At 41.9% G+C, this 27,931-nt stretch overlaps 1 protein-coding gene across 1 annotated transcript; it reads right to left on the minus strand.

The window, feature by feature from the left end:
• Window positions 1-884: 884 nt before the first annotated feature.
• Window positions 885-27,848, minus strand: coq8ab (coenzyme Q8A-b). The gene is made up of 15 exons (XM_084310582.1): window positions 27,650-27,848; window positions 25,609-25,788; window positions 23,555-23,857; window positions 22,217-22,283; window positions 20,290-20,361; window positions 19,502-19,627; window positions 17,917-18,002; window positions 17,068-17,208; window positions 12,651-12,732; window positions 11,286-11,379; window positions 10,507-10,648; window positions 8,873-8,980; window positions 8,015-8,080; window positions 4,731-4,817; window positions 885-1,815 (listed from the first exon to the last, which is right to left on the minus strand). The coding sequence occupies exons 2-15, from the start codon at window positions 25,762-25,764 to the stop codon at window positions 1,522-1,524; spliced, it is 1,824 nt and encodes a 607-aa protein (XP_084166708.1). The 5' UTR covers window positions 25,765-25,788; window positions 27,650-27,848; the 3' UTR covers window positions 885-1,521.
• Between the last annotated feature and the right edge of the window lie 83 nt (window positions 27,849-27,931).

Genomic DNA, 27,931 nt, shown 5'->3' on the forward strand with positions numbered 1-27,931 from the left:
AACCCTTTCACTACCACACTACCAAATGGTTAACCCTTTCACTGCGACAATACAGAAGGTTAACCCTTTCACTGCCGCACGACAAAGGGTTAACCCTTTCACTACCACACTACAGAGACGGTTAACCTTTCACTACCACACTACAGACGGTTACCCATCTGTAGTGTGGTAGGTTAAGTCGAAAAACCGTCTATACACATATTTTATTTTAAAACGGTTTACTGAATAATTATTATGAATCTTTTTTTTATAAAAAAGGAGAGTAGGCAGTCTACTCCTCTTTTGCATGTTTTCTTCTTTTTCTGGGACACACGTGGTCCCAGAGACCGGGGGGGGGGGGAAGTCTTTAACCACCGCACCGTCTCTCTGAGCGCCACCTGCACTGAATCGTACGACAAAATCAAGACCATAACAACGCAACGAAAACCTAAATGAAAACCACTGATTGGCAGAATACATTCCCACTGCCGATGGACCAGGTCCAGGTCAGGTGCCCTTTCAAAATTGCATCCGTAGGCCCGTTTCACCGTGGAGGTTTTGACGTGTCGTAGACAAGTAAACGCAGCTGTAACTAATAACGTTAATATTGGGCCCGTTCCATTTCGTCGTGTACTGAGTGGACCCCACTATTAATTAAGGCGACGTGTCACAGCTGTGTTAAGTAGCTCCACATCCCGACAGCCATCACTGATATAGAGTGTCTGGTCAGTAACAGGGGTCTCCCAGTCCCTCCGCTCTGCAGTAAAACACAAAATACATTTCCTGGTATCCCGTTCCCACTTTATCCAAATTTGGCCCCCAGTAAGATGTCTTGAAATAAGTAAAAAAAAATATCTAGGGTTCGCTCTCCTGATTGGATAAAGTGGGAACGGGATACCAGGAAATGTATTTTCTGTTTACTTGCAGGGCGGAGGGATTGGGAGACCCATGTTACTGACCACACACTCTGTATCAGTGATGATTGTGAGAATGTAGAGCTATTTTTCAAACATGTAGACCACTTATTTTAACAAACAAATAAAATACCACTTACAGATTGATTGATTGATTGATTGATTGAAAACTTTATTAACAGATTGCAGAATGGGTACAATACAGTACAGCTCAATACACACAATTGTTAAGGGGATGCAGACCAGAGAAAGACTTTCGTCTTGTTTACATCAGGGTCCCCCAAGCACCTTCAACCCATCTATGACACGTCAAAATGTCCGCCATGAAAAGAGGCCTTAAAGGAACATGCCAACATTTTGGGGAAATTAGCTTACAGTCTTCTCCAGAGAGAGACAAGAAGAGAGATACCAGTTTCCTCTCGGTGTGTTCAGTAGAAAGCTATCTGGCTGCACATTAGCCTAGCTTAGCACAATGAATGGAAGCGGACAGTGCCGGTTAGCCTTCGGGAGAGGCGTTAGTTGGACAATGCCTAGGCTAACCGGCACTGTCCGCTTCCATTCATTGTGCTAGGCTAGGCTAACGTGCAGCCAGATAGCCTTTCTCTCTCTCCCACTGGTACCGTCCCTCCTACTGGCCCGGCTTCGCGCGTCCGTCCGCCCAGTAGTTAGCGTAGATGTCCTCGAACATGTTCTTGCAGGAGATCTTGGCGTCGAGCTTGGAGCAGATGAGGAAGGAGCCGCCCATCTTGCGGTGCAGGGAGTACGTCTCCTCGGGCGGGGGCGTGAGGCGCTCCCGCAGCATGACGGGGATCAGGCTGTGGATGCGCTCCGTGGTGCTCTGGGCCCCGAAGGTGAAGGGCACCTCCGAGCTGAAGGCCTCCCCCAGGATCATCACCGCGTCCACGTGGGCGTTCTCCATCGCCTAGCGGGACACACGGGCCAAAGCGTTAGTTAGTATAGTGCTGTCAGGCGATTAAAAAGATTTATCTAATTAATTACAGGATTTGTATTTAATTAATCTAATTAATCGCATTTTAATCGCATAACCATTTTAGGCCTGATATTCTATAATCATATTTCAAAATGTGTCCGGATGGCAAAATTCTGTATTTCTCTACTGTATCTACAAAACCTTCTGTTTAATCATCTTCCCTTCATTCATTTGCTTAGATTTTTCAGGTGTGGTCAATTTTAGCATGGTGTTATTCACAGTCAAAGATAAAAAATAAAAAAATAAAGTTTAATTGATATTCTCATTTGGTTCATTACAATTTACTCAAGCCTAGTAACAGACACAGTATTTCTGACACTGGGAATACATTCCCTGAGATCCATAGATGTCCCTAGAATCAGATACCAAGAACATGCAAATGGACCACTAAAAAAAAAAAGTCTATACATGTTTATTCTACGTTCTTATCGAATGAATGATAAAAAGATTAAATTTTTTTTAATTTTCTTTTTATTATTAATTTACAGAAATTAACTACAGTTGAAGCTATAGAAGTAAGTGTTTCAAAAACTGATGGGTGGGGATCGGGCGTTGTGGACAGCGACTCCTACAGGTCGGTTGGTGCGCCTGCGCAGTCGAATCGGGAAGTGTCGGGGGCAGCGTGAGCCTCCCACGCGTTACTCCTCGCCACTGAGAGATCGAGCTGCGCAGGTGAAAAGATGCGACTGCTGTTACCTCAAGTACCGGAGGGGACTTGTGCTATGTATGACTTAGTCCACATTGCAGCCGGCTTGTGGGAGGCAAGAAACGGCGTTCGTGACAGGGGAGGGTTGAATTGGATGATATGAAATTGGGATTGGGAGAAAATATAGAAAATGGGAGGAAAAGTGCATAAAAAAAAAAAAAATTTCAACTATAGATGAAGCTATAGAAGTAAGTGTTTTAGCTATAGATGAAGCTATAGAAGTAAGTGTTTTAACTATAGAAGCTATAGAAGTAAGTGTTTTAACTATAGAAGCTATAGAAGTAAGTGTTTTAACTACAGGTGAAGCTATAGAAGTAAGTGTTTTAGCTACAGATGAAGCTATAGAAGTAAGTGTTTTAACTATAGATGAAGCTATAGAAGTAAGTGTTTTAACTACAGATTATAGGGCGAGCTCTCCTCTTGTGTCCACTACCAGACGATATATAATGGTGAAACAATGAGGCAGCTGTGTTTGGTGTGCGAGTGCACGTTGGGAGGTTGAGCAGATATGAGAACCTGAGTGAGTGCATAGGGAAATTGTATGACATCATCTGCAGCCCGGATGTGTGCTAGCGAGCAAGTTGGACACTGTTGCAGCTACTATAATCTCTACTCTTCTCCATATATGTAAATGATCTTTGTATCAACCTGTCTAATGCTGCTTACCATTTCTATGCTGATGACACAGTAATTTATTGCTCATCTCCCAGTGTTGTGCAAACGATGGAGTTCTTGCAATCTGCCTTTGACATTGTTCAGTCACATCTTACCCAGCTTAAGCTAGTGTTAAATGCTGGCAAATCAAAGTTTATGCTCTTCTCAAATGGGAAGAGACTCCCAGCTGATCTTCCCACACTTGTTACTGCTGGAGGGACTGACATCGAAAGGGTTGCTTCCTACAAATATCTAGGCATTACAGTGGACGAGAACCTTACGTTTAAATCTCACATAGACAAACTTGTGTCAAAGCTGAAGCTTAAACTCGGCTTCTTTTTCAGAAACAGGTCCTGTTTTTCACTTAAAGTGAGAAGTCACCTGATCTCGACCACCTTCTTACCACTACTCGATTATGGTGACTTACTCTATATGTATGCACCTGATCAGTACCTTAGAAAGCTTGATACTGTGTACCATTCTGCCTTACGCTTTGTCACGGGATGTGGAAATCGAGTGCACCATTGCACCCTATATACCATTGCAAGTTATCCATCTCTACAAATACGGCGATTTTCTCGATGGCTCTCTCTGGTGCACAAAGCTCTGCTTAAACTGGTTCCCTCGTACCTAAGTGTGCTTCTGTGCACAAAGCAATATAAGTATGCCCTTCGTTCTCAAGCTGTTCTAACACTGGAAGTTCCCCATATGAGAACTGAATTGGGAAAAAGGGCTTTTAAATATGCTGCTCCTTCATCTTGGAACAAGATACAGGAGGACCTAAAATTACCAGGACTGGTCACCCTCGGAGAATTCAAAGCCATTTTAAAATCCTACGAACTCAGTTCCCTTGGTCAGTGCAACTGTGTTTGATCATTTGCCTGTTTGATAACTTGCCTGAAATTGGAGCTTGATGTAAATGTTTTATCTGTATTTTATTGTGATGTTCTTTTTTATGTTGAAACTTTCTGCTGCCTTGCTTGGCCAGATCGCACTTGAAAAAGAGATTTTAATCTCAATGATGCTTATCTGGTTAAATAAAGGATTTGATTGATTGATTGATATAACACTGGTACTGTATAATTTTACTATTGGCTAACATCAGAGTCTTTACCCCCCCCCCCCCCCCCCCCCACACCATATATCTGGTGGGGGGGGAATAAATAACCAAATAAAATTCATAATGTACCTGTATCACTGCACATATTAATACTACAACTCTGTATATACATCTGATTAGCACTATAACTCGGTAGTACTAAGTTATATATTCTATGCCCAGTTTAATCACCTGTACATTGTATATTACTATTGCACTTTACTGCTACATTTGCTGGTTGGATGCCAAATATTTTTGTTGTACTGTACTTGCTGTATGATGACAATAAATTAGAATCTAATCAAATCTAAAAATGCACAATGTGAAAGTATCCCTTTAATGATTTAAGTAGTTTTAGAGAGAGATGCGTCTCTAGAAGGTTTCTACCTTTGACTCGTAGCCTGTGAGGAACTTCATGTCTACGGATCTCTTCAGGACACCCTCTCTGTCCTGCTCGGATGCCGCCTTGATGACCTGGGCACAGGAAGCGTGATGACACAGAACTGTTAGTTATGTTTTATAATATAATAATACATACATATTATATTATTCTGTTGACACAGGAAGTGTGGGGCCGATAAGTGTTTTAACTATAGATGCAGCTATAGAAGTGTTTTAACTATAGATGAAACTATACAAGTAAGTGTTTTAACTAGATGAAGCTATAGAAGTGTTTTAACTATAGATGAAGCTATAGAAGTAAGTGTTTTAGCTACAGATGAAGCTATAGAAGTAAGTGTTTTAACTATAGATGAAGCTATAGAAGTGTTTTAACTATAGATGAAGCTATAGAAGTGTTTTAACTAGATGAAGCTATAGAAGTGTTTTAACTATAGATGAAGCTATAGAAGTGTTTTAACTATAAATTAAGCTATAGAAGTAAGTGTGTTAACTACAGATGAAGCTATAGAAGTAAGTGTTTTAACTATAGATGAAGCTATAGAAGTGTTTTAACTACAGATGAAGCTATAGAAGTGTTTTAACTATAAATGAAGCTATGGAAGTAAGTGTTTTAACTACAGATAAAGCTATAGAAGTAAGTGTTTTAACTATAGATGAAGCTATAGAAGTGTTTTAACTATAGATGAAGCTATAGAAGTGTTTTAACTAGATGAAGCTATAGAAGTGTTTTAGCTACAGATGAAGCTATAGAAGTGTTTTAACTACAGATGAAGCCAAAGGTCAGTGAATACCACGATCACAACACCAGAGGGAGCTCCACAAATCATGTAAAACCCAGATTCGGCTCAAACAAGGGACTAAACACGTTTCGCAATTATGCCACATCAATGTGGAACGCCCTACCCAAAGCTGTAAAGGAATGTGAATCACTACCCACTTTCAAAAACACTCTCAAAAAACACCTACGTGAGACTGCAATTCGAAACTGGCCCCTACAAATGTCCTAACCTAGTTGTACAGTAAATGACCAAGTAAGGCTTTGTCAATATTCCAATGTACAGTGTAAAATGTGTGTGTGTCCCCTACCCAACCCCCCCCCAACCTCCAATGTACAGCCCTCACCCAACCCACCCAACCCCACCCAACCAACCTCCTCCAATGTACAGTTTCTACGCCAAATGTATATACACTCCTTTTCTGGACACTTTTGTATCACAAACAGTACTGTATTTGCAAATCTGATATGTCATAAATGTATAGATGTAGCAGTACTGTCTATCTGTATGTCATGTATGTCATATATGTTATGATGAATTGAAAATGGGGGACCCTGATGTAAACAAGACGAAAGTCTTTCTCTGGTCTGCATCCCCTTAACAATTGTGTGTATTGAGCTGTACTGTACTGTACCCATTCTGCAATCTGTTAATAAACTTTTCAATCAATCAATCAATCTATAGAAGTGTTTTAACTAGATGAAGCTATAGAAGTGTTTTAACTAGATGAAGCTATAGAAGTGAGTGTTTATAGATGAAGCTATAGAAGTGTGTGTTTTAACTACAGATGAATGAATGAAAACTTTATTTAACAGATTGCAGAATGGGTACAATACAGTACAGCTCAATACACAATTGTTAAGGGGATGCAGACCTGAGAAAGACGTTTGTCTAGATCCTGACAGAGTATATACATATGATGGGGAGGGGACTGTACATTAGGAGGGGGTGGGTGGGTGGGAGAGAAATATACATACGGTGGGGTGGAGACTGTACATTTGGAGGGGGTGGGTGGGTGGGAGAGAAATATACATACGGCGGGGAGGGAATATATACATGCGGTGGGGAGGAGACTGTCTATTAGGAGGTGGTGGGGGGTTTGGGCATTTACGGTGGCCAGTTTCGAATTGCAGTCTCCCGTAGGTGCTCTTTAAGAGCAGTTTTGAATGTGGGTAGGGATTCACATTCCTTTACAGCTTTGGGTAGGGCGTTCCACATTGATGTGGCATAATTGCGAAACGTGTTTAGTCCCTTGTTTGAGCCGAATCTGGGTTTAACATGATTTGTTGAGCTTCCTCTGGTGTAGTGGTTGTGGTATTCACTGACCTTTGGGAAGTATTTTGACATGTACATGGGTACCTTAGTCGTATAGTGCATCTTGTAGACCAGGCCCATTGCAAGTTGCTGTACTCTGTCGTCTACTCTAAGCCATCCTAGGTTATCAAAGTGGGCAGGGGTGAGGTGGGTTCTGGGGGTAAGGTCAAGTAGTAGTCTATATAGAAGTGTGTTTTAACTACAGGTGAAACTATAGAAGTAAGTGTTTTAACTACAGATGAAACTATAGAAGTAAGTGTTTTAACTATAGAAGCTATAGAAGTAAGTGTTTTAACTACAGGTGAAGCTATAGAAGTAAGTGTTTTAACTATAGAAGCTATAGAAGTAAGTGTTTTAACTACAGCTAGAATGTTTGCCTTGCTATGAGATAATTAAATCGCTGACAAAATTGACACGATACGTTAACATATACGTTAAGTTATACCTTTATTAATCCCCTTGCATTCGACTCATCCTAACTATTTAGGAGCCGTCGACAGCCACACACAGTGTGACGTGCGGGGGACCGGTTGTAATGCCAGCACCTTGGTCAAGGGCGACGGCAGGAGTATGTACCTAGCGTGTCTTTTTATGGCACCGGAGAACCCAGAGGAAACCCACGCAAACACGGGTCAAACATGCAAACTCTGCATGGAAAGGCCCCCCTGCTGGGGTTTGAACCCGGGACCTTCTTGCGGTGGAACAACAGTTTCTAACCTCCACGCCACCGTGCAGACATGACATTGAGTTTCATGATGCAAAACAAATCTCTATGGCTATGTTCATATACTGCAAGCTTTAGTGCTCAATTCTGATTTATTGCTCAGATTATTTTTACATGTTTAAATGTGGCCAAGATCAGATTCCAGTGTGAACCGCTCACGCTCCTAAACTGACCCGCATGCGCAAATGAACAATAAAGAAATGGACGTAAAACATGGAGGACACTGAAGTCACAGTTTATGGTTTAATTTATAAGTTGAAGGCAGTGGAGGCCGAGCTAATTAAGACAAATCAGACCTGTATCTGATTTAGGACCACATGTGGCCCAAATCAGAATTGAAATGGTCAGAGTCCATGTGATTTGTGCTGTTCACACTGTCATGAAAACAAACAAAAAATTCATATATGACAAAAACAATCTGATTTGGACATCAGTGTGAACGCAGCCTCTCTCACCTCAATGTATGCATCGGTGAAACTCTTATCAAATCCTCTTGTGGCTCCAAAATCTATTAGTGCAATCTAAGACATGATAAGACATGAAACAAAGAGAAATGGACTTGGGTGAAATCAGAACTATAAAGATAAGAGAGAACTTTATAATCCCTGGTTGTAAGAGAATGTACAAAAGTTAATATGTTACACAAGTAAATAAATGAACAAATACGAAAATATTAAAAGTATACATTATAAACATGGAGGTGCTGAAAGTTAACAGGACCAACCGCCAAAATAGAAGAAGGCGCCACAATGTGATTTGACATTTTTCAGAATGTAACAAGCAGGCGTTAGCTTCTTAGATCTTCTGTCATCATGGTGTTTGTTGACTGTGCCTTTATTAAAAAGGAACAGGCCAACATTATGGGAAATGTGCTCACCGTCTTCTCCAGTGTCAGACAAGAAGATAGATACTGATTTCCTTTCTGTGCGTTCAGTAGAAAGCGATCTGCTTTGCACAAATCACCCAGAGTTTTAAGCTAGGCTAGTGGTCCGCATCCACTTCCATTGATTTGTGCTAAGCTAGCCTAGCTTGCGTACGGATAGCTTTCTACTGAACACACAGACAGGAAATTGGTATCCATCTTCTCGTCTGACTCTGGAGAAGACGGTAAGCGCATTTCCCACAATGTCGACGTGTTCCTTTAATAAGATTGTCTCGAAATCACTCTTCAAAGATTATTTAAAATGTATAAAAACAGACTAAACGGAATCTCTGCAGCACTGGCTAGAACCCTATGGAGGTTCCAAAATGGCTACTGTAGGCAGCACCAGAAGTAGCACCTGCGTCAACAGTAATGATCAAAGCAAACCCACCTTGTTAGCATGAGGATCAAAGAAGAAGTTGGACCAGTTGGGATCCGTCTGCATGTACCTGAATTCAAAAAGCTCCCTCAGACATAAACCCAAGATTTGTGAGCAAATCTAGAGGAGACAGTAGAGGACAAGACAGAGAGAGAGGGAGAGAGAGAGATGATGAGATGAGCAGAATGTACATTGTAGAGAGTAAGGAACACTATCCTGGCGTGACATCAAGGTTGTAAAGGTTGTTTATCTGGCCGTTTGGCAAAACACCCACTTCCAAAAGACAGCGATGCCTTGGCAAGAGCGTGCAGTGATAAATTGTTCCGTAAATGGCGTAGTGTTGTTAATAACCTTCCAAACCTTGTGGATGGACATTGGGTCCCAGGAATCTCTAATCAAACTAAATTGAAATGAAAAACAAATGGCGGTGGCTCTAAAACAGCAACGTTTTGTTGCTGAATGATTACGTTTGCATGTCCAAGTTAAAAAGAAACGCAGTTTTGGCAGGAAAACACGTTTCCCTAGCGGGAACGCTGAAAAGGTGTTTTCGTTTTGGAAACTCGCGGACAATGGTGCCATGTAATTTGCGCAAGCCGGATACGGAGCCGTTCTGCCCAATGCCCATGCGCAGTAGAGACCCGCACAGTTATTTCCAGTGTTTACAGCAGAGCTGTCCCAAGTAGCTGCGGCTACCAACGTGTTGTCAAGTTATTGTTATAAGGAGCCCAGTCCAAGCTACAACAGTCTGCATTCCCTTAACAATTGTTTGTATTGAGCCGTATTGTATTGTACCCATTCTGCAATCTGTTAAATAAAATTCACATCCATTCATTCTGCTAGCATTAACGTTACCAAGCTGCTAGCCACAATGCTATACTGTTATAATGGCATATCCCAATCACGTTAGCACGTAAGCGAACAAAATCTGCGATATTTTTGTGAGACTAAACTCCGCTCTTGGTGGTCAATTGTGTTGATGTTAGTTTTGTTTCATCAAAAAATGAGGCAGAACACACAGTGAATGTATCCGTTTTTGTTTATTGAAAAAACGCTATGTATTGCAAAAATGCTATGTAGCTAAATGGCTCATGCGAGGTATAAAGATGGTGGCTTTTCTGAGATTTTGAGCAGGATGTGGAGTGACTCGTTCAACCTTTCTGATTGGTTGAAAATGGCCTTCATGTTTGAACTACATCGCCACCTACTGCTTTGGCATTGTACTACTACATATACATCACTCGGTGGTCAGGAGACAAAACGATGTCTAACTTGCCTGCCATTACGTAGCGTTCTGAAAAACGAAACTGAAAACTGAAAACGAAAATGGCCCTAGTGTAACCGCAGCCACGCACGCGCGGTACAAGACACTGTGAAGGCCATGCAGCCTGTGGTACAACAGCAGCTCACAACAGCCTCTTGATTTCGGTGTCACTGAGGTGTGAATACATTGTCCCATGTGGAATCAGTAGGCTATGACCGACGTACTGTAAACACAACAGCAGGAATCTCCCGACCTTGACGTGGGGGTCACCTGTCAACAATCCCTTTAAAAAAAAGGTAGGCCATGTCTTGGCAGAGTGCAGAGTCATAAATTGCAGGGTAAAAGCGGTGGCGGTTCGTAATAGTGTAGCATTCTGCGGACGTACCTCGTTCCGGAGCTCCTGAGGGAGGTCGGTGGCCTGGTCCAGGGGGAAACCGGAGACCAGTGTCGTGGTGAGGACATGCTGGCTGCTCAGCTCATCAATCACATTGGGAACATAGAAGTAGGGGTGATCTTTCAGGAGCTCCCTGATGGGACAAAAAACCTGAGTCAGAGGGCAGCTGAACAATCGGAGTTAATACTACAACTCTGTACATAATATACATCTGATTAGCACTAATTACTCAGTAGTACTCATTTACATATTTATATATATATATATATTTGAAAAGGAAATGCAGGTTCTAAACATGAGGCTTGACCTCCAAAAATGGTATTTCAAATGATATCGCAATTGCAACATCTGCTAGGAGGAGAAAAAAAGAAATCACAATATGGTATCACTCGTATGCAACCCTAAAAATAACTGATAAAAATGGCAACCATAAAAAGTATAGTATTATAGTCATAATAGTAATCAATAGTAATAAACTGTATTTATATAGGACCTTTCATACAAGAAATGCAGCCCAAGGTGCTTCACAGCAGAAATGGAGACATAGGCATAAAATGAGCATAAAACGGACAGAATAAAAGCAACGCATAAAGTACAGACAGAATAAAAGCGGTGCAATAAAATAGCTCTTATTTACAGTACAATAATCATAAAATCTTTAATAAAATAGACAGAATGAAAGTGCAATAGTAGTTTAGTATGAGGCAGGGGGCGACGCAAAAGGACACAGACATTGGCAGAGCATTTGAAAATGAATACGTTCAACTCACTGGAATTTTTTGGCACATTTGGCTTCTCTGATGTAATCGCACTCCAGCGCCAGTTCACGACTCATCACTTCAATCATATGCTCAGGAAACAGACCTGAAGGAAGGAAGGAAACGATCACTACATTATAGAATATAGAATATATCATATCCTGTAGGGGTCAACCTATAGAATATGACAGCGATGACAAGAGGAATAACTGAGCTGTGTGTGTAGCTTACTCTTATTCATAGTATATACCAGCTCATCAAATTCTTTATTGTCTATATTTATTGTAACGTTTGATATAACCGATATAACCCATACCTGTACATCCCTTCCCCCTCCCCCATGCTGCTATTACACCCGAATTTCCCCAAGGGGATCAATAAAGGAATATCTCATCTAATCTTTAACTCTTTCAGTTGTATGTTTATTTTCCCAGAATTCTATCTTGGAATTCTAGAACACCCTGTGGCTTTCCAAAAAGCGAGTAGCCATTGGGACATCGCCGTTAGAGGAAAAAAAAATATTCTAATCTCATGTGTGAGATCGTACACCTGAAAAGGTTACAAATGAGTGGTGGGATTTTAATCGCATATCAATATTTGATGCGAAAAGCTACATTTTTCCAATTTGAATTTTGGTATACGAGTGAATCAATGAATATACATTATACATACGTTTAAGCAGCAAAATCCTGTATTAGCTACTACACAGATCAATGCAATTTTAACAAAGTGCAGCAATTTTAGGAATAATATATATATAGGACCTTTTGTAAACTCAAGCACTTTCGAGGTAAAAGTAAAACGCAGTACTTTCAAGTACATTCCAGAACAGTTGACCATTGAAAAGAAAAAAAACTCTTGATTGATCTCAATTTCTCTTATTTAATTTTTTTTTATGAACAAACCAGACTAAGAAAAAAAGTTATTTGCGATTTATTATACTTTATACTTATAGCACATGCATGAGTCTGGTCTCCTTTGAAAGGTAACATTCTTACACAATAAAGAAAAATCATCATGCGATTAAATGTATCAATTTTCTTTGACTTTGAATTCTTTCTGTAGTTAATTAATCGAAATTAATGCGATAAAGTCCCAGGCCTATTCAAAATATAATCAATAATTATCGGTTTTCTAAATAAAAATCAGGAAAGTGAGGGGAGCTCCCGTAGCTCACCGCATATCTCGGCGCTATTTCTGCGTCGGGGAAAACCGTGCTCGTCACGGATCTGGGGGACACGAGTTCGATTCCCGGACCCGCCGTCATTTCTCAGAATGTCTTCCCCTGCTCTACATCCCATTTCAACCTGTTTCTGTCGGTCATGCTTGACCAGAAAAAGCGATAAACGCTAAAAAATAAAAAAAAGTGTAGAATACCTTCAGGGAGAGCGTTGCTCAAATTCAGGACGGTCATGATGTTGTTCACGTCACTGTCGATGCTCTGAGCGACTCCAGGGTACTGAGGGAAAAACACAACATCAATCAACTAGAAGAACACAGACCTCCGCCAGGACTCAACCATCTCCCCCACTTCGCTGTTACTTTCACACCCATATCTACTAGGTAGAGGGCAGGAACAGGGCCGGTCTGCATCACGTCACGACTTACAGAACTCAAAGCCACGCCGCTTGTTTGGGGGACAGGTACAGTTTCTTCCCATAACGTCAATATCTAGCCAACATTTAAACCAAAAGAATTGGAGGAAAAATCCAGATTCTTGCCTTTAACACAGCCTCGTGTACGAGTACTGTGGCTCCAAGCTCTGATTAGATGTGGAGATGCTTCAGGAAAATGTATTTTCTTTTTTTGATCCACTTTTTTCTCCCATTTTTCTATTTTTTCTCCCATCCCAATTTTGTATCATCCAATTCAACCCTCCCCTAATCTCGAATGCTGTTTCTTGCCTCCCACAAGCCGGCTGCAATGTGGACTAAGTCATACATAGCACGAGTCCCCTCTGGTACTCGAGGTAACAGCCGTCGCATCTTTCCACCTGCGCGGCTCGATCTTTCAGCGTCAGGGGTCTGCGCTTTGGAGGGGGAGCGCCGCCCCCATCGCTTCCTGATTCTACTGCGCAGGCGCACCAACCGACCTGTAGGAGTCGCTGTCCACAACGCCCGATCCCCACCCATCAGTTTCCCAACCCATAATACTGCCAATGTGTATTAGTATGGACGACCAGCTAAACTGAAAGCAATGTGGAGCCCTGGGCTCGAACAGGCGAACCCAGCGTCTCCAGTATTCGTGGTGAGCGCCTTGCCCACTGCACCACAGAGCCGCCCTAGGAAAATGTATTTTCTACCGTCTACAGTGTGTGACAAGAAAATGTCAACACTGCCTGCATGTGACTAGCATAAATGATCCTGGCTGTAAAGAGGAGTCTTGTGAGCCACAGTACTCATAAATGAGGCTGTGTTAAAGGCAAGACATCTGGATCATGTTTCCTCCAATTATTTTGGTTCAAAAAAAGAATTGGCTAGATATTGACTAACAAACGGCGTGAGGATGCTTCAGGCAAACCTATTTTCTACAGTCTATGATGTGCGACAAAGAAATATCGACACTGCCTGGTTTGGGCCTAATTCTGCATGTGACCCCATTAGGAATTTAAAATGGGGGACCCTGATGCAAACAAGACAAAAGTCTTTCTCTGGTCTGCATCCCCTTAACAATTGTGTGTATTGAGCCGTACTGTATTGTACCCATTCTGCAATCTGTTAAATAAAGTTTTCATTCATTCATTCATTCATTCATTCATTCATTCATTCACCTGCATACATTATCCTGTCTGTATGTCGACTAGCAGCATACATTATCCTGGCTGTAAAGAGGAGTCTTGTGTGGTTTCTATTGAGCCCATTTTCATTCATATCTTGAGATCAGAAGTCAAGAACCCCCTTTGAAAACGGCCGTGCCTGTGGCATTTTCCTCCCATACAATTTAAGATAGCTTAAAATAGCTCAACTTTGGAGCAGAAATCTACCCCATTTGCCAGTAAGCTAACATGGCTGGTACCCTTGGATTCAAGACCAGTATATCCATGCTAGCTTAGGAAATGAGCCCACTAGATCCTTTTAAAAGACCGCAGGATATCGGTAACATATGAGTGCTTAGGTTATAAACTTTCCAAGTTCAAGTTTGTTTATTATTTGTCACAACAAAATACAGAATACTTTATGATGAAATGCTTTTTTCTGTATGCGCCCCCGAGAGTGTGCTACATACAGTAAAAAAAGGAAGTAAAAAAATGTATTAAGAAGTAAGTAAAAAGTAAGTAAGGAATGTTCAGTCAATATACATTCAGACTAAAAGACAGTTGTATTGCTATAACCTACAGAATAAATAGTTAAATGCAATAAGTAGCCTGTTAGGCAGAGCTAATAGCTTGCCAATGGGTAACAAAGGGCAACAAACGGTAGGCGGACACGACTACTGGCCCTATGTTGCTAGTCTCAACAGACCCAGGCTGTAACCCCATGCTTTATCTATCAACAGTGGTGATACTACCTCACATCACACTCTCGTACGACAAACATATTTCATAAATGGTCACAGTAGGTTTTGTGACTGTAGGACTAAACGCCCGTTTGAAAATGTTGGCCTGATGGTGGTGATAGAGGAAAGACTGTGGGGGGGGGGGGGTCACCAAAATCAATAGGTGTCCTCCTTCTCACCTTCCTGAATGGGCACAGCAAATTGTGTGGCAATCTGGCCCTTACTTTGAGATATTTTGTTCATTAGACATACAAACAGGGGCGACGATATAACCTCTTTGGCATAGATAAATATGAGCCGTTTGTAAATATTACACATCAAAAGATGCAATACGTAGAAATTAATTTTCCATGATTTTAAAATGACTGTGTGGACTGAACGGCATACAGTACAATTACATGGAAGAAGCACATCGTTTTAGTGGTTGAGTCTACATGGCCCTCATCCCATTTGGGCCAATGTTTTGTCAACAAACCAGAGGAAAGTAAAAACAACCCAAAGAGGCTGTGGCAACATGTAAATAGCCACGGGTACAGTATTAACCCTTTCACTGCCACACAACAGCAGGTTAACCCTTTCACTGCCACACAACAGAAGGTTAACTACATCGGTAGTGTGATAGTAGAGGGTTAACATTCTGTAGTGTGGCAGTGAAAGGGTTAATACCGATGATATGCCCGACCCCTGAGTGCGTCTGACCACCCTCACCTGCACGAACTATAACCTACATCATGCCAGTTAGGGTACAGACCCTCACCTGCACCTTGTGTATTACTTTTATTCATGTATATATTCAAATAACACTTCTAATTATCATTATTTTCTTTTATATTTATGGCCTATGATCATTGTAATGAATATTATAACCAATAGGGCATACAGAACCTCGTCTGCACCTTTGTTTACAGTTTATTTTTATATTCATATTTTATTGCCTATATTTATTATGTATTTCTTATATTACCCTGTCCATACCTGTACCTCCCCTCCCCCCTCCCCCATGCTGCTATGATGCCCGCATTTCCCCAAGGGGATCAATAAAGGGAATATCTTAACCCATCGGATACTGCCAAGATGGGCTTGGACATAGACGTTGTGAAACGCTTCAGTCCATCTAAGGCTGCCGTGTGTTTTAAACACCTGTCTCACTGACGTCATCGTCTCCTCCTCCTCCTCCTCGACAAGCTTCCACCCTCTAACCATCTGTTTAGTAAATGGTATATATAGCAGCTTTTATCCAAAGCGCTTTACAATTTGTTCCTCACATTTAACCCATCCACTCACACGCCGACGGCGGAGGCAACCACGCAAGGTGCCGACCTGCTCATCGGGAGCAATTAGGGGTTAAGTGTCTTGCTCAAGGACACTTCGACACGCTGCCCGAGAGGAGGAGCGGGAATCAAACTGGGAACCTTCTGATTACCAGACGACAGCTCTACACAGGATTAGACAACATATTACTGTATCATCCCAATTCCTCAAGGACGGGGCACTTTTACTGTGCTAGCGCTGGCTACCTGCCCATACCTGTACCTCCCCTCCCCCCTCCTGCTATGACACCCGAATTTTCCCAAGGGGATCAATAAAGGAATATATTATCTAATTTTAAATTATGGAAAACCTTTTCTTAGCACATCAAAGCGGATTACTTGACCACATCGTGCACAGTTGTACAGCCCTGGCCTATTGCTATTTTTATAATTCTATTCCATTCTATTGTGCTTCTATGTTAATTTTCTCTGCTCATCCTCCGCTCCCAGTCTGTGGAATGCTCTCCCTGACCACATGAGAGCACCACAGACTGTGGATGCTTTTAAAAAGGGCCTAAAAACTAATCTTTTTAATAGAGCCTTTTGTTGATTTTTATCTAGTTTTAGCTCCACACATTTTATGTTCTTTTACCAGTTTTAGCCCTTCTTATTTTATGTTTTTTTTCCTACTCTTTTACTAGTTCTAGTGTTCTTTTTACTCCTTACTGGTTTTAATCTAGCTTATTTTACATTATCTTTTTTTACTCTCTTGCTAGCTTTTATGTTCTTTTACAATGTAGCGCTTTGAGATTTGCTGCGCAACTATAAAGCGTGCTACAAATCAAATATATTATTATTATTATTATAATTTAGTTTATATTCCATTTTATTTTATTCCACCTTTTTAATTTGTATTCTACCATAATTGTCTGTCCGTCAATGTCGCACCAAAAACGACCAAATCAAATTCCTTGTATGTGAAAACTACTTGGCAATAGAGACCTTTCTGATTCCGTTTCTGATTCCGATTCCGATTAACTAGACCTCACCTGGATCTTCATGGCGACCTCTCTGCCGTCTTTCAACCTCGCCAGGTGCACCTGACCGATGGACGCGGCCGCAAACGGCTTCTCCTCAAAGTACTCCAGCTTGTCCCTCCAGTTTGGGCCAAGGTCACTGGTGACGGCTTTCTGCGAACGACAAGGAGGGATCTGTTGAAGCGGACGTCCTCTTTGAGAACAGACAGAGTCAGGGAGCTCACAACACCTCGTCCATACTGTACAGAGTCAGCTCACAACACCTCCTCCATACTGTACAGTCAGCTCACACCTCCTCCATACTGTACAGTCAGCTCACACCTCCTCCATACTGTACAGTCAACTCACACCTCCTCCATACTGTACAGAGTCAGCTCACACCTCCTCCATACTGTACAGAGTCAGCTCACACCTCCTCCATACTGTACAGAGTCAGCTCACACCTCCTCCATACTGTACAGAGTCAGCTCACAACACCTCCATACTGTACAGAGTCAGCTCACAGTCTCACACCTCCTCCATACTGTACAGAGTCAGCTCACACCTCCTCCATACTGTACAGAGTCAGCTCACACCTCCTCCATACTGTACAGAGTCAGCTCACACCTCCTCCATACTGTACAGAGTCAGCTCACAACACCTCCTCCATACTGTACAGAGTCAGCTCAGGGAGCTCACAACACCTCCTCCATACTGTACAGAGTCAGCTCAGGGAGCTCACAACACCTCCTCCATACTGTACAGAGTCAGCTCAGGGAGCTCACACCTCCTCCATACTGTACAGAGTCAGCTCACACCTCCTCCATACTGTACAGAGTCAGCTCAGGGAGCGGAGCGTACAACACCTCCTCCATACTGTACCATCATCTGTTTGGTGGGCATGAAGTCTGCACTCTGTCGAACACGCTCAAAGATCTTAGCCAGTTGAGGGTTGATGAACGCATCATCTGAAAGGGCAGAGAGAGGAGAGACACCTGGTAAACAAACAAGAGTGAAACAGAGACGTAGATTCTGTGTGTGACATCATGGGCTGCGTTCACACTGCAAGCCTTAAGGCTCAATTCTGATTCATTGCATGGATCCGATTTTTTTGTTTGGCTGTTCACATTCTTTATTTGATAAAATGTAGCCAATATCAGATTCCGGTGTGAACTGGTCGCGCTCCTGAACTGACCCGCGTGCGCAAGTGAACAATAACGATGATGGACGTAAACATGGAGGACACTGAAGACACAGTTTATGGTTTCATTTATAAAGTTGAAGGCAGTGGAGGCCAAACTAATTTAGAAATATCTGACCTGTATCTGATTTAGGACCACGTATAAAAGTGGCCCAAATCAGAATTGAAAAGATCAGATTCCATGTGATTTGTGCTGTTAAAAAATAAAATAAAGGGGCGGCTAGGTGGTGTAGTGGGCAAGGCGCTCGCCATCAACGCTGGAGACGCTGGGTTCGAGCCCAGCTCTCGGCGTTGCCATCAGCTTGGCTGGTCGTTCATACTAACACAATTGGCAGTGTTAGGGGTGGGAAAGCTGATGGGTGGGTCCTGGGCGTTGTGGACAGCGACCCCTACAGTTCGGTCGGGGCGCCTGCACAGCGAGGGTAGGATCTGGAGGGAGGTAGTGCGGCCTTCCACACGTTACACTCTCCCGGTGAGAATCTGCGCGGCCAGGCTGGCTGCCGGCTGGCTGCACATGCGTCGGAGGAAAGCATGTGACAGTCTCCGGCCTCCCGGACCAACAGTAGGGGGGAGTGCGCAACAACCAGGAAGGGGTTGGGAATTGGCATAACGACTAACAGTGGGATGGGAGAAAAATCGGAAAAAGGAGGGGGGGGAAAGATAATAAAAAAAAAATAATAATAATAATAAAAAATAATAAAAAATATCAGTCACATATGAGCAAAGTAAAAAAAAAAATCTGATTTGGACCACCGTTGCCTGCAGTGTGAACGTAGCCTACTAAGACGATGAACGCAAGGCAACTTGATACTAGTTATAAGTCATCATTGAAAACAGCACAGTACAGTACACACGGTACACACGGTACATCGCAAGATGATTTAAAATGACAGCAGAATGAAGACGTTGCGCAAAAACAGATTATCAATATAGACGACCGTGACGCCCCCGCGGGCCTGCCATTTTCGGACGGTAAATTTAGGCGCGCCTCCGCCCACAATAGCACGCCTGGTATGGCACTTATTGTGTTCAGCTGGCGCGAGGGTTATTTTAGGGGATGACATTTCCCTTTCGGTCGGGGGAGATCTTGTGTGTGCCAGCATGAGGGCCGGGGGGTGGCATGAGAGAGCGCAGCGGAGGGGGCTGGCGGAGGGGGTGGCGTGAGGGAGCGGAGGGGGTGGCGTGAGGGAGCGGAGGGGGTGGCGTGAGGGAGCGCAGCGGCGTTTAGGAGGTTTAAGTGCCTGTTGACGGAGCCTCATTCCTCACCCTGGATACTGAGCATCTGGCCCATTTTGAGCGCCGCCCCGCGCACTTTGCACAGCGTCTGGACGATCCTCTCTGCGTTGGCCTCCGACAGGAAGGCGCTGGAGTCCAGGATGGACTTTTTATCACCTGAGACGGGGAAAAAAGAGCGAAACAATAAATATCATTTGAATCGGTTGGCCGCTGTTGCTTCTAGTTAACATTATTTATTAGATTTGGTTTTTATTTGGAAATTATAAAACACATCATAAAAACAATATTATCATGACCCAATTTGTATTCCTGAGGATATCACCTAAAACTAAAAGCATTAATTAAAACACTTATTTCCAAGGTGGTCCTCTCAATGGAAGACATAAAACACATAAAAACACGGCACATAATATCATTCTAATACACTAGGTAGGAGTCGTGCCTTTAATATGCGTTATTAAAATATACTTAGTCTAGTTGGATGTACTGGTGGTAGTGGATTCATATTATATTACCAGCATAATGCTTAAAGGGGCAGTTCACCCAATTTTTTTAATAAATAATAATAATAATAATACAATTAATTAATTAATTAATTTTTCCCCACTCACCCAGAGTGCTATCCAGGCGATTGTGTAGGAATGGTTGATCCTAGTTTTTGGTAAACTAGTAGGAATAATAAAACTCTACTCCATAAATTTTTGCCTTGTTATGAAGCTAAATGCAATTGAAGATGAAAGGTGACAACGAGCATACATGTCATCAGACTCATCATGGACTCAAATCACCCTCATAAAACAAATCCCTGAACATGTCACCTTGCTGCCGGGGCTTAAAGCTCTTCTTGGCCACTTCAGCGATCGCCCCAATGCCGAGCCCAACTGCCAGACCTGCAGGGAGACATTAATAACGCATATCAATATGCATGTACAATAATGCTGTATATATATATATTTATTCTTACCGTATATATATCCATCAACCCGTCTGTACATACCTGTATGTAATCCTTTTTAAATATCTATATCTGTACATATCCCTTACCTACTCTTACTAGTTATGCTGCTGACCAGTATGACTTACTACCATAGTGTCTTTATACCAGTATCACTATACATATTAATACTACAACTCTGTACATACATCTGATTAACACAATAGTACTATTCATTTATATATTTTATACCCAGTTTAAATCACCTGTACGTTGTATATTACTATTGCACTTTACTGTTACATTTGCACTCTGGTTGGATGCCAAACTTCTTATCGTTGTACTGTACTTGTGCTGTATGATGATGACAATACATTTTAATCTAATCATCTCTCTGAATAGAAAGGAAAATCTTCACTAAGATCCACCTCTCAGACAAAGGTCACCTCTAAAGCGGAGAAATGTCAAATCTTTGTTTACGTTACGAGACACGGAGTGTAAACCTCCGGAAAGCCCACAGACCCGTTCTTATCGGACAGCTAGATCCAGTTAACAGTAGTGACCAAGCAAAGCTCACTCGGCTCTAGAGAACAGGTGATAAGACTTATCAGCAGAGCGACCTGCGGTGGTTCTAAGCGTCTCAGAGTCAAGAGTCACAGCCCGTCGAGAGCTCAGGGTCACATTAAAAAAAAGTATTTAACCTTTATTTAACCACGAAAGTCACATTGAGATTAAGAATATCTTTTTTTCAAATGAGACCTGGCCAAGACAAGCTGCAGCAAGGGAATACAAAAGTTGCACGTAAATACTAAAATAAAATAAAAAGAATTACACAAAAACACTAAAACAACCAATATCAGAGCCAGAGGCAACCTAGTAGGGCAGGCAGCAACAATAGACTATTAGGGCAAATCAATACAACCACAGACCATTGATTCAGCCTCTAGTCCCTTCATGAGGCATTAATTTAAAAGCATCCAGTGTTACATAGCCAGAGAGTTTCAGGTAATTCTGTAACATGTTCCAAGCCCGAGGGAGCAGAATAACTAAATGCTCTCTTTCCCATTTCAGTACGAACATTGGCAACAGACCATAGGAACAGACTTTTAGAAACAAGGAGAAAAAAACACCACATTTGTGTCAAGCGGGTCGCGGTCGATGAAAAGAGCACCGAGAGAGCTGACGACAGCGCTTTAATAATAATACCACTCGGTGTTGTTGAGATCAGCCAAGAAGAACTGCCCAGTCTGGCGTGAAGGATTTTGCAAATATACTACAACACCGCACTGGAAAAAGGACAGACCTCGTGGTGTCACACCTTGTTTGATTGTGATCTATAGGACGGAATTGAACGGTGACCGATAATGCGAGTGTGTACACAGAGATGCTACAGTATATGAGCAATACCAGGGTATCTGCAGGTTTCACTTTTTTAAGGACTTTCTAAGATCTTTTTAATACCACTTAGAGCTACATTTTATACAAATTTCATAACCATACTAGCAAAAAACACATAGCGACACTGGACTGGCAGCTGCACTTCTCCATCTATTTAAATTCTTGCATGTTCCATTCAAGCTCTCGCCAGACACACCAAGCTCCCGGTAGCCCCGCAAAAAACAACCACTTGAATAAAAAAGAATTTCATATATTTATCATTATTTCATCTCTCGACAGCCGGGCTGCCCCCCCCCCCAAAGATGTAACACCTGTGCAAATGAGATTTAAGACTTTTGAATGTCTTTTAAGGGCCTTAAATTGAGAATGTAATACTTTTTAATACCCCGCAGATATCCTGAATAAATACCTACTTCCAAAGTTTGCGAGTCTTCCTAATCGTGTGACAGGCACCTTACGCTCCCTGGCTCTTTCGCTCAGCTGGAATGAAAGTAAACACAAAGTTAACTTGGGGGGGGGGGGGGGGAGAGAGAGAGAGAGAGAGAGAGAGAGAGAGAGAAATGTAAACACAATATGCCCCTATACATGGATACTGGCCAGACAGGCTGCTGTGAACAGTGGCTTCAGCCCGTAGAAACAGAATAATGTACAATATGTGTTATGGTTACGGTAAATGTTATGGTAAATGTGGGGAAAACAAGAGATCGCTCACATTCCCTGGGAAAATGTATACATACAACAACTCTTTGGTGCACGCGCATATTAAAGGAATGTGAATGTGAAGCAGGGCGTAGCTGAAAAAGAGCATCTGTGCTCAGCGAACCTACCCTGGGTAAATAAAGGTTAAACAAACAAAATAAACAAAATCATGGTGGTTTATATCCTATTTATATCCTTTCTGTAAAATATTATTTTCTATTATCTATGCTACCCAGCAGAAGCTAACCGCAGTAACTAAAAACAAGTTCTAAATTGAGTTGCAAGTGAAATATAAAGTATAAAGAATTGCAGTAACTACAAAATCACTGGATTAGTCAAAGAGCTTTAAAGCAGTTTTTCTCAGTTTCACTGTTTACATAGTTACTGTGGTTAACTTCCACAGGACAGTACGGTTCAGCCATATGATCAAGTCCTAAATGTTGATCTTATAGATGTAAGGCTGGGTACCATTTGTTTATGCTGTATGATCTTATAGATGTAAGTCTGGGTACCATTTGTTTATGCTGTATGATCTTATAGATGCAAGTCTGGGTACCATTTGTTTACTCTGTATGATCTTATAGATGTAAGGCTGGGTACCATTTGTTTATGCTGTATCATGATCGTATTGATGTAAGGCTGGGTACCATTTGTTTATGCTGTATGATCGTATTGATGTAAGTCTGGGTACCATTTGTTTATGCTGTATGATCGTATTGATGTAAGTCTGGGTACCATTTGTTTACGCTGTATGATCTTATAGATGCAAGGCTGGGTACCATTTGTTTACGCTGTATGATCTTATAGATGTAAGTCTGGGTACCATTTGTTTACGCTGTATGATCTTATAGATGTAAGTCTGGGTACCATTTGTTTACGCTGTATGATCTTATAGATGTAAGTCTGGGTACCATTTGTTTATGCTGTATCATGATCGTATTGATGTAAGTCTGGGTACCATTTGTTTACGCTGTATCATGATCGTATTGATGTAAGTCTGGGTACCATTTGTTTACGCTGTATCATGATCGTATTGATGTAAGTCTGGGTACCATTTGTTTATGCAGCTTGGGTTCCGTCTTCTTGGCGTTCCTGGCTTTCTCGATGTCCCCCAGCGTCAGCCTTCCCACCGTGGAATTGTCCTGGTTAAATAACGCTGCTTGTCCGGAGAACTGGCGACTGGACCAGTCCCTCTGGTACGCCGGACGCTTGCTGCCGAGCCTCCCGACACAGGTGCCCTGTCCGGCGCTCACGTGCTCCGCGGTGCTGAAACGCGCCGCCGCCACGGTGGAGTAGTTGTGGAACGGAGCGGATCTGTGGACGGGGCAGACGCCTCCCCGTTTCTGGAGCGTCCCCTGCGGGAAAACAACAAGTAAAATGGTAAATGAATGAATGAATGAAAAGTTTCTTTTTGAACATGTACTTCTCCATATTTCTCCAAACAAATCACGGTATCTTGTTTTGTCAAACCAAACAATCATAACAACAAATTTAAAAAGGATAAAAAAAAACATAAAAAAAAGGAATTATAAACAAAAGGTCAAGAGCAATGTGTTTGGTTAGCAGACATGTCCAAAAAAGGAGTAGAGGGAAGCTAAGCTTATTGATCCCTACCCCCTTACATTTATGTTTGTTCTTCCATTAATTTTACTAGATATAACATAATTTAGTATATTACAATATACTTTTACTTATATTTAAAAAATATAATCCAAAGCCGCTTTACAATTTTGTTCCTCACATTTTACCCATTCACGCACACATTCACACACCGACGGCGGAGGCGACCACGCAAGGTGCCAACCTGCTCATTGTCAGGAGCATGTAGGGGTTAAGTGTCTTGCTCAAGGACACTTTGACATGATGCCCGGGAGGAGCGGGAATCGAACCGGGAACCTCCGAATTACCAGACGACTGCTCTATCACCCACTGTCGCCCCAACGTGTGATTCGTATGAGTGAGTGAGTTTAGTCTTCTTGACCCCATTACGGTAGACTAAAATCAAAACTAAACTAAAATTCAAATAGAAGCACAATAGAATAGAATAGAATTATAAAATAAAAGTAAAAATAGGCCAGGGCTGTACAACTGTGCACGGTGTGTGGACAAGTATATACACACTAATTAGAATAAATAGAATAAGTCAGGATATCTGCAGGTTTCAACAAGTAAAATTTAAGACTTTTTAAATACCACCTAAGAGCAAGATTGTATATCAATTTCACGACCATACTACTAACACAAATCCAAAAAAACACATGGTGGAAAAATCCACCCTGAAACAGAATTTACAGTGGGCGACTCCAATGATCTTGGACAGAAATGTCAACATCTATATAACCAGACAACCATCTCTCTAAGCTGCAAAAACCAGAGCATCCAGACTTGAGCCTGTGATGTCATTGAGTGACACTTCGTGGAGTCTTGATGACATCATCACTAAAGTGAGTCCCGTCTCTCTGGTATTCCACTGAAGGGGGGACTTGTTCATATTCACAAATCACAACTGAGCTGTACACAGTGTACAGTATTACAGAAATAATGTGAATTCTAATTCAGAGTGGATTTTCCCCATTAAGCGTCGGCCGATACGGAGTAGTACCCATCTTGACCTATGTCAGCTTTGTCCCCGAGGGAAGCAACAGGTGTGATTGGAGGATCAGGAAAAGGGGACGGGGTTAGAGAGATAGGTCAATTGGGCTTCACTGGAAAGAGATGATTGGGGTGTATAGTACATGTTTCTCCCTTCGAAAGATCTAACATACTTCTATGTGCAAGAAATTATTGTATATATATATTGTTTAGATTTTTAGTATTGGGGGAAATTCTCAGATACCCGTTTTAGCCTGGTATCGGTCCGACACCAGAGCAACAGGGGGGTGCGTCCCCTATAGCGGAGACGCGGGGCTGTCCCTAACTGATAATATACTTGACAAATATAGGACTCCTGTAGTCGAGGACAGGCCCATTAGAGAGCTGTGTGTTTGTGTGAAACCCTATCCCCGTGCTGGAACGGCACCAAATCGTCAACACGCTGAGAGAGGCGGTGCTCAACCTTGGGCGGGACGCCGGCCAAGAAGGCCGCGGCCGCTGAACGAATACTCACCGGCGCGGCTGGGCTCATCATGCCACACGTGGCGGCGTTGAGATGGAAGTTCACCAGCCTCTGGGCTCTGACGCAGTGCAGGCCGTTCGCTTGAGTCCTGTAACTGGCCGCCTTCTTCACCAAGACCAGGCCCCGCAGCACAGTATCACCTGTCATGGTTGTTATCCCTGTTGTTCAGACCTGGACGGCCAAAAATAACATGGGGGGGGGGGGGGGGGGGTCATTGTTTTGCAGAACAAACATAGTGTAGATCAGTGGGTTTATTAGGCTTTTTTAAGCCAGTTGGGACCCGTATAATCTTGCCCTGGGAGGAGCCAGACTCATTTGAAACTGTGTTGTTGTCATTGCGGGGGGAGAAACAGTAAGTTGACCCCGTTTAGGGTCCGAGGAACATCGTTTTATTAAGATTGTTTTTGATTCAGATATCTATAATGGCTGATTGATTGATTGATTGATTGAAAAGTTTATTAACAGATTGCAGAATGGGTACAGTACAGTACAGCTCAATACATACAATTGTTAAGAGGATGCAGACCTGAGAAAGACTTTCGTCTTGTTTACATCAGGGTCCCCCATTTTCAATTCATCATATGACACACATGACATACAGATAGACAGTACTGCTACATCTATACATTTATGACATATCAGATTTTCAAGTTTGCAGGAGTGAAACGTAACTGTAACTGTAACTGCTCTTAGTTATTTTCTAGACACGTACATGTATAATACTATTATTAAAGGGGAACTATCTTATAAATGGCCTTTTTCAGTGTTTAGCATTGTTTCCTAGCTATGTGGACTTATATTAATATGATCTATGTCTCTAATTCTCATATTGGCGCATTCTTCCAATTCTCCTCTCACAATATTCACCCTCACTGAACTGAGTCATCTGAAAATGTGCTGATTTGTGATGTCAGAGAGACTCAGCTGCATAATAATGTAGCAGACGATGTGGCAGGGTTAGGGTTACAGTGGTTGGAGCCCAGGCTCAAAACGGCTTAAGATCTTGAGGTAGAAAAATGCTGTTTCTGAGGACTTGATTAGAAATACAAAACAATGAATTAAAAAAAAAAAATTACAGAGGTGTTCCATAAACTCACAGGAATTGTGTAAAAGTGCCCAAATAGTGAAAGAAATAGTAAAATAGTTCCCCTTTAAGGAATAAATTACTCAATTAGTAGCCTATTAGTTATTGTTTCACTTTTGCACATTTACATCTCTGTCTGGAAGCACACTAGTCTCCTACACGTTTGTTTGATTGATTGATTGATTGATTGATTGATTGATTGATTGATTGAAAATTGTATGAACAGATTGCAGAATGGGTACATGGAAAATGGGGGACCCTGGTGTAAACAAGACGAAAGTCTTTCTCTGGTCTGCATCCCCTTAACAATTGTGTGTATTGAGCTGTACTGTATTGTACCCATTCTGCAATCTGTTAATAAAGTTTTCAATCAATTCAATCAATCAATACAATACATAGTACAGCTCAATACACACAATTGTTAAGGGGATGCAGAGCAGAGAAAGACTTTCGTCTTGTTTACATCAGACGAAAGTCACAGTCTGTGAGGACTTACATTACATGACTTACATAAAAATAAATCATGTATTACATTTTTTGCACATTTGCAGCTCTGTCTGGACGCAAACTCCTTGTGTGTGTGCTGAGCTCTCTGAGGCAAGCACAGACATGTAGATGCAGAATTCGTCATCCTCCTCACAATAGGTAATGTGTTCCTTAGGAGGTGACGGAGATTCAATTGTTGCTGGGTATTCTGCATATATAGTACAGTACTTGCTTTGGAAAAATATCCTCACGTTACCTAATCATACACTGATAAAGGGTAGGCCTAATAATATCCGGGCTTAGTGAGAGATAAGAGGAACAGAGTGGCAATAAATAACACGCGCAATAAATGAATAAGAGAGTAGACCTGTAAACCTAAACAATAACAATAAAAGGGAAATACATTTGATCATAGTCGCTGTTTTGACATAAGTATTTAATTAAACTTGCAATACTACTTACCCCAAACACAGTTATACTCTCATGGGTCAGTTGTTGTTGTTGACAGGAGGAAGAGCGAGCTGGAACTCTATCTACGGTCTCACCTCACAGATTTATAGCATATTATTATGAAAATGATCATCTTGCAAGAAAAAACAGCAGAGAAAGTAGACGATCAACCTTGATTTGACACAAATTCAACACTTATGCACCGAGAGGGTAACAAGTGAAGGACATGGACACATCTCCCAGAGGGGGGTTTAATATATATGGACCAATGAGGCAAAGTTCAGCGACGTCTTA

The sequence above is a fragment of the Notolepis coatsorum genome (assembly GCF_963971535.1).
Source record: "Notolepis coatsorum genome assembly, chromosome: 3".
Taxonomy (NCBI): Eukaryota; Metazoa; Chordata; class Actinopteri; order Aulopiformes; family Paralepididae; genus Notolepis; species Notolepis coatsorum.

What these genes read in the sequence shown, in the direction of transcription:
- coq8ab (XM_084310582.1), bottom strand. Translation starts at nt 25,764, where the DNA reads ATGACAGGTGATACTGTGCTGCGGGGCCTGGTCTTGGTGAAGAAGGCG. An exon ending in CTTTAAGCCCCGGCAGCAAG is followed by an intron (nt 19,628 to 20,289) that starts GTGACATGTTCA and finishes TCCCCGTCTCAG; the next exon opens with GTGATAAAAAGTCCATCCTG. An exon ending in TGCCCACCAAACAGATGATG is followed by an intron (nt 17,209 to 17,916) that starts GTACAGTATGGA and finishes TGTCGTTCGCAG; the next exon opens with AAAGCCGTCACCAGTGACCT.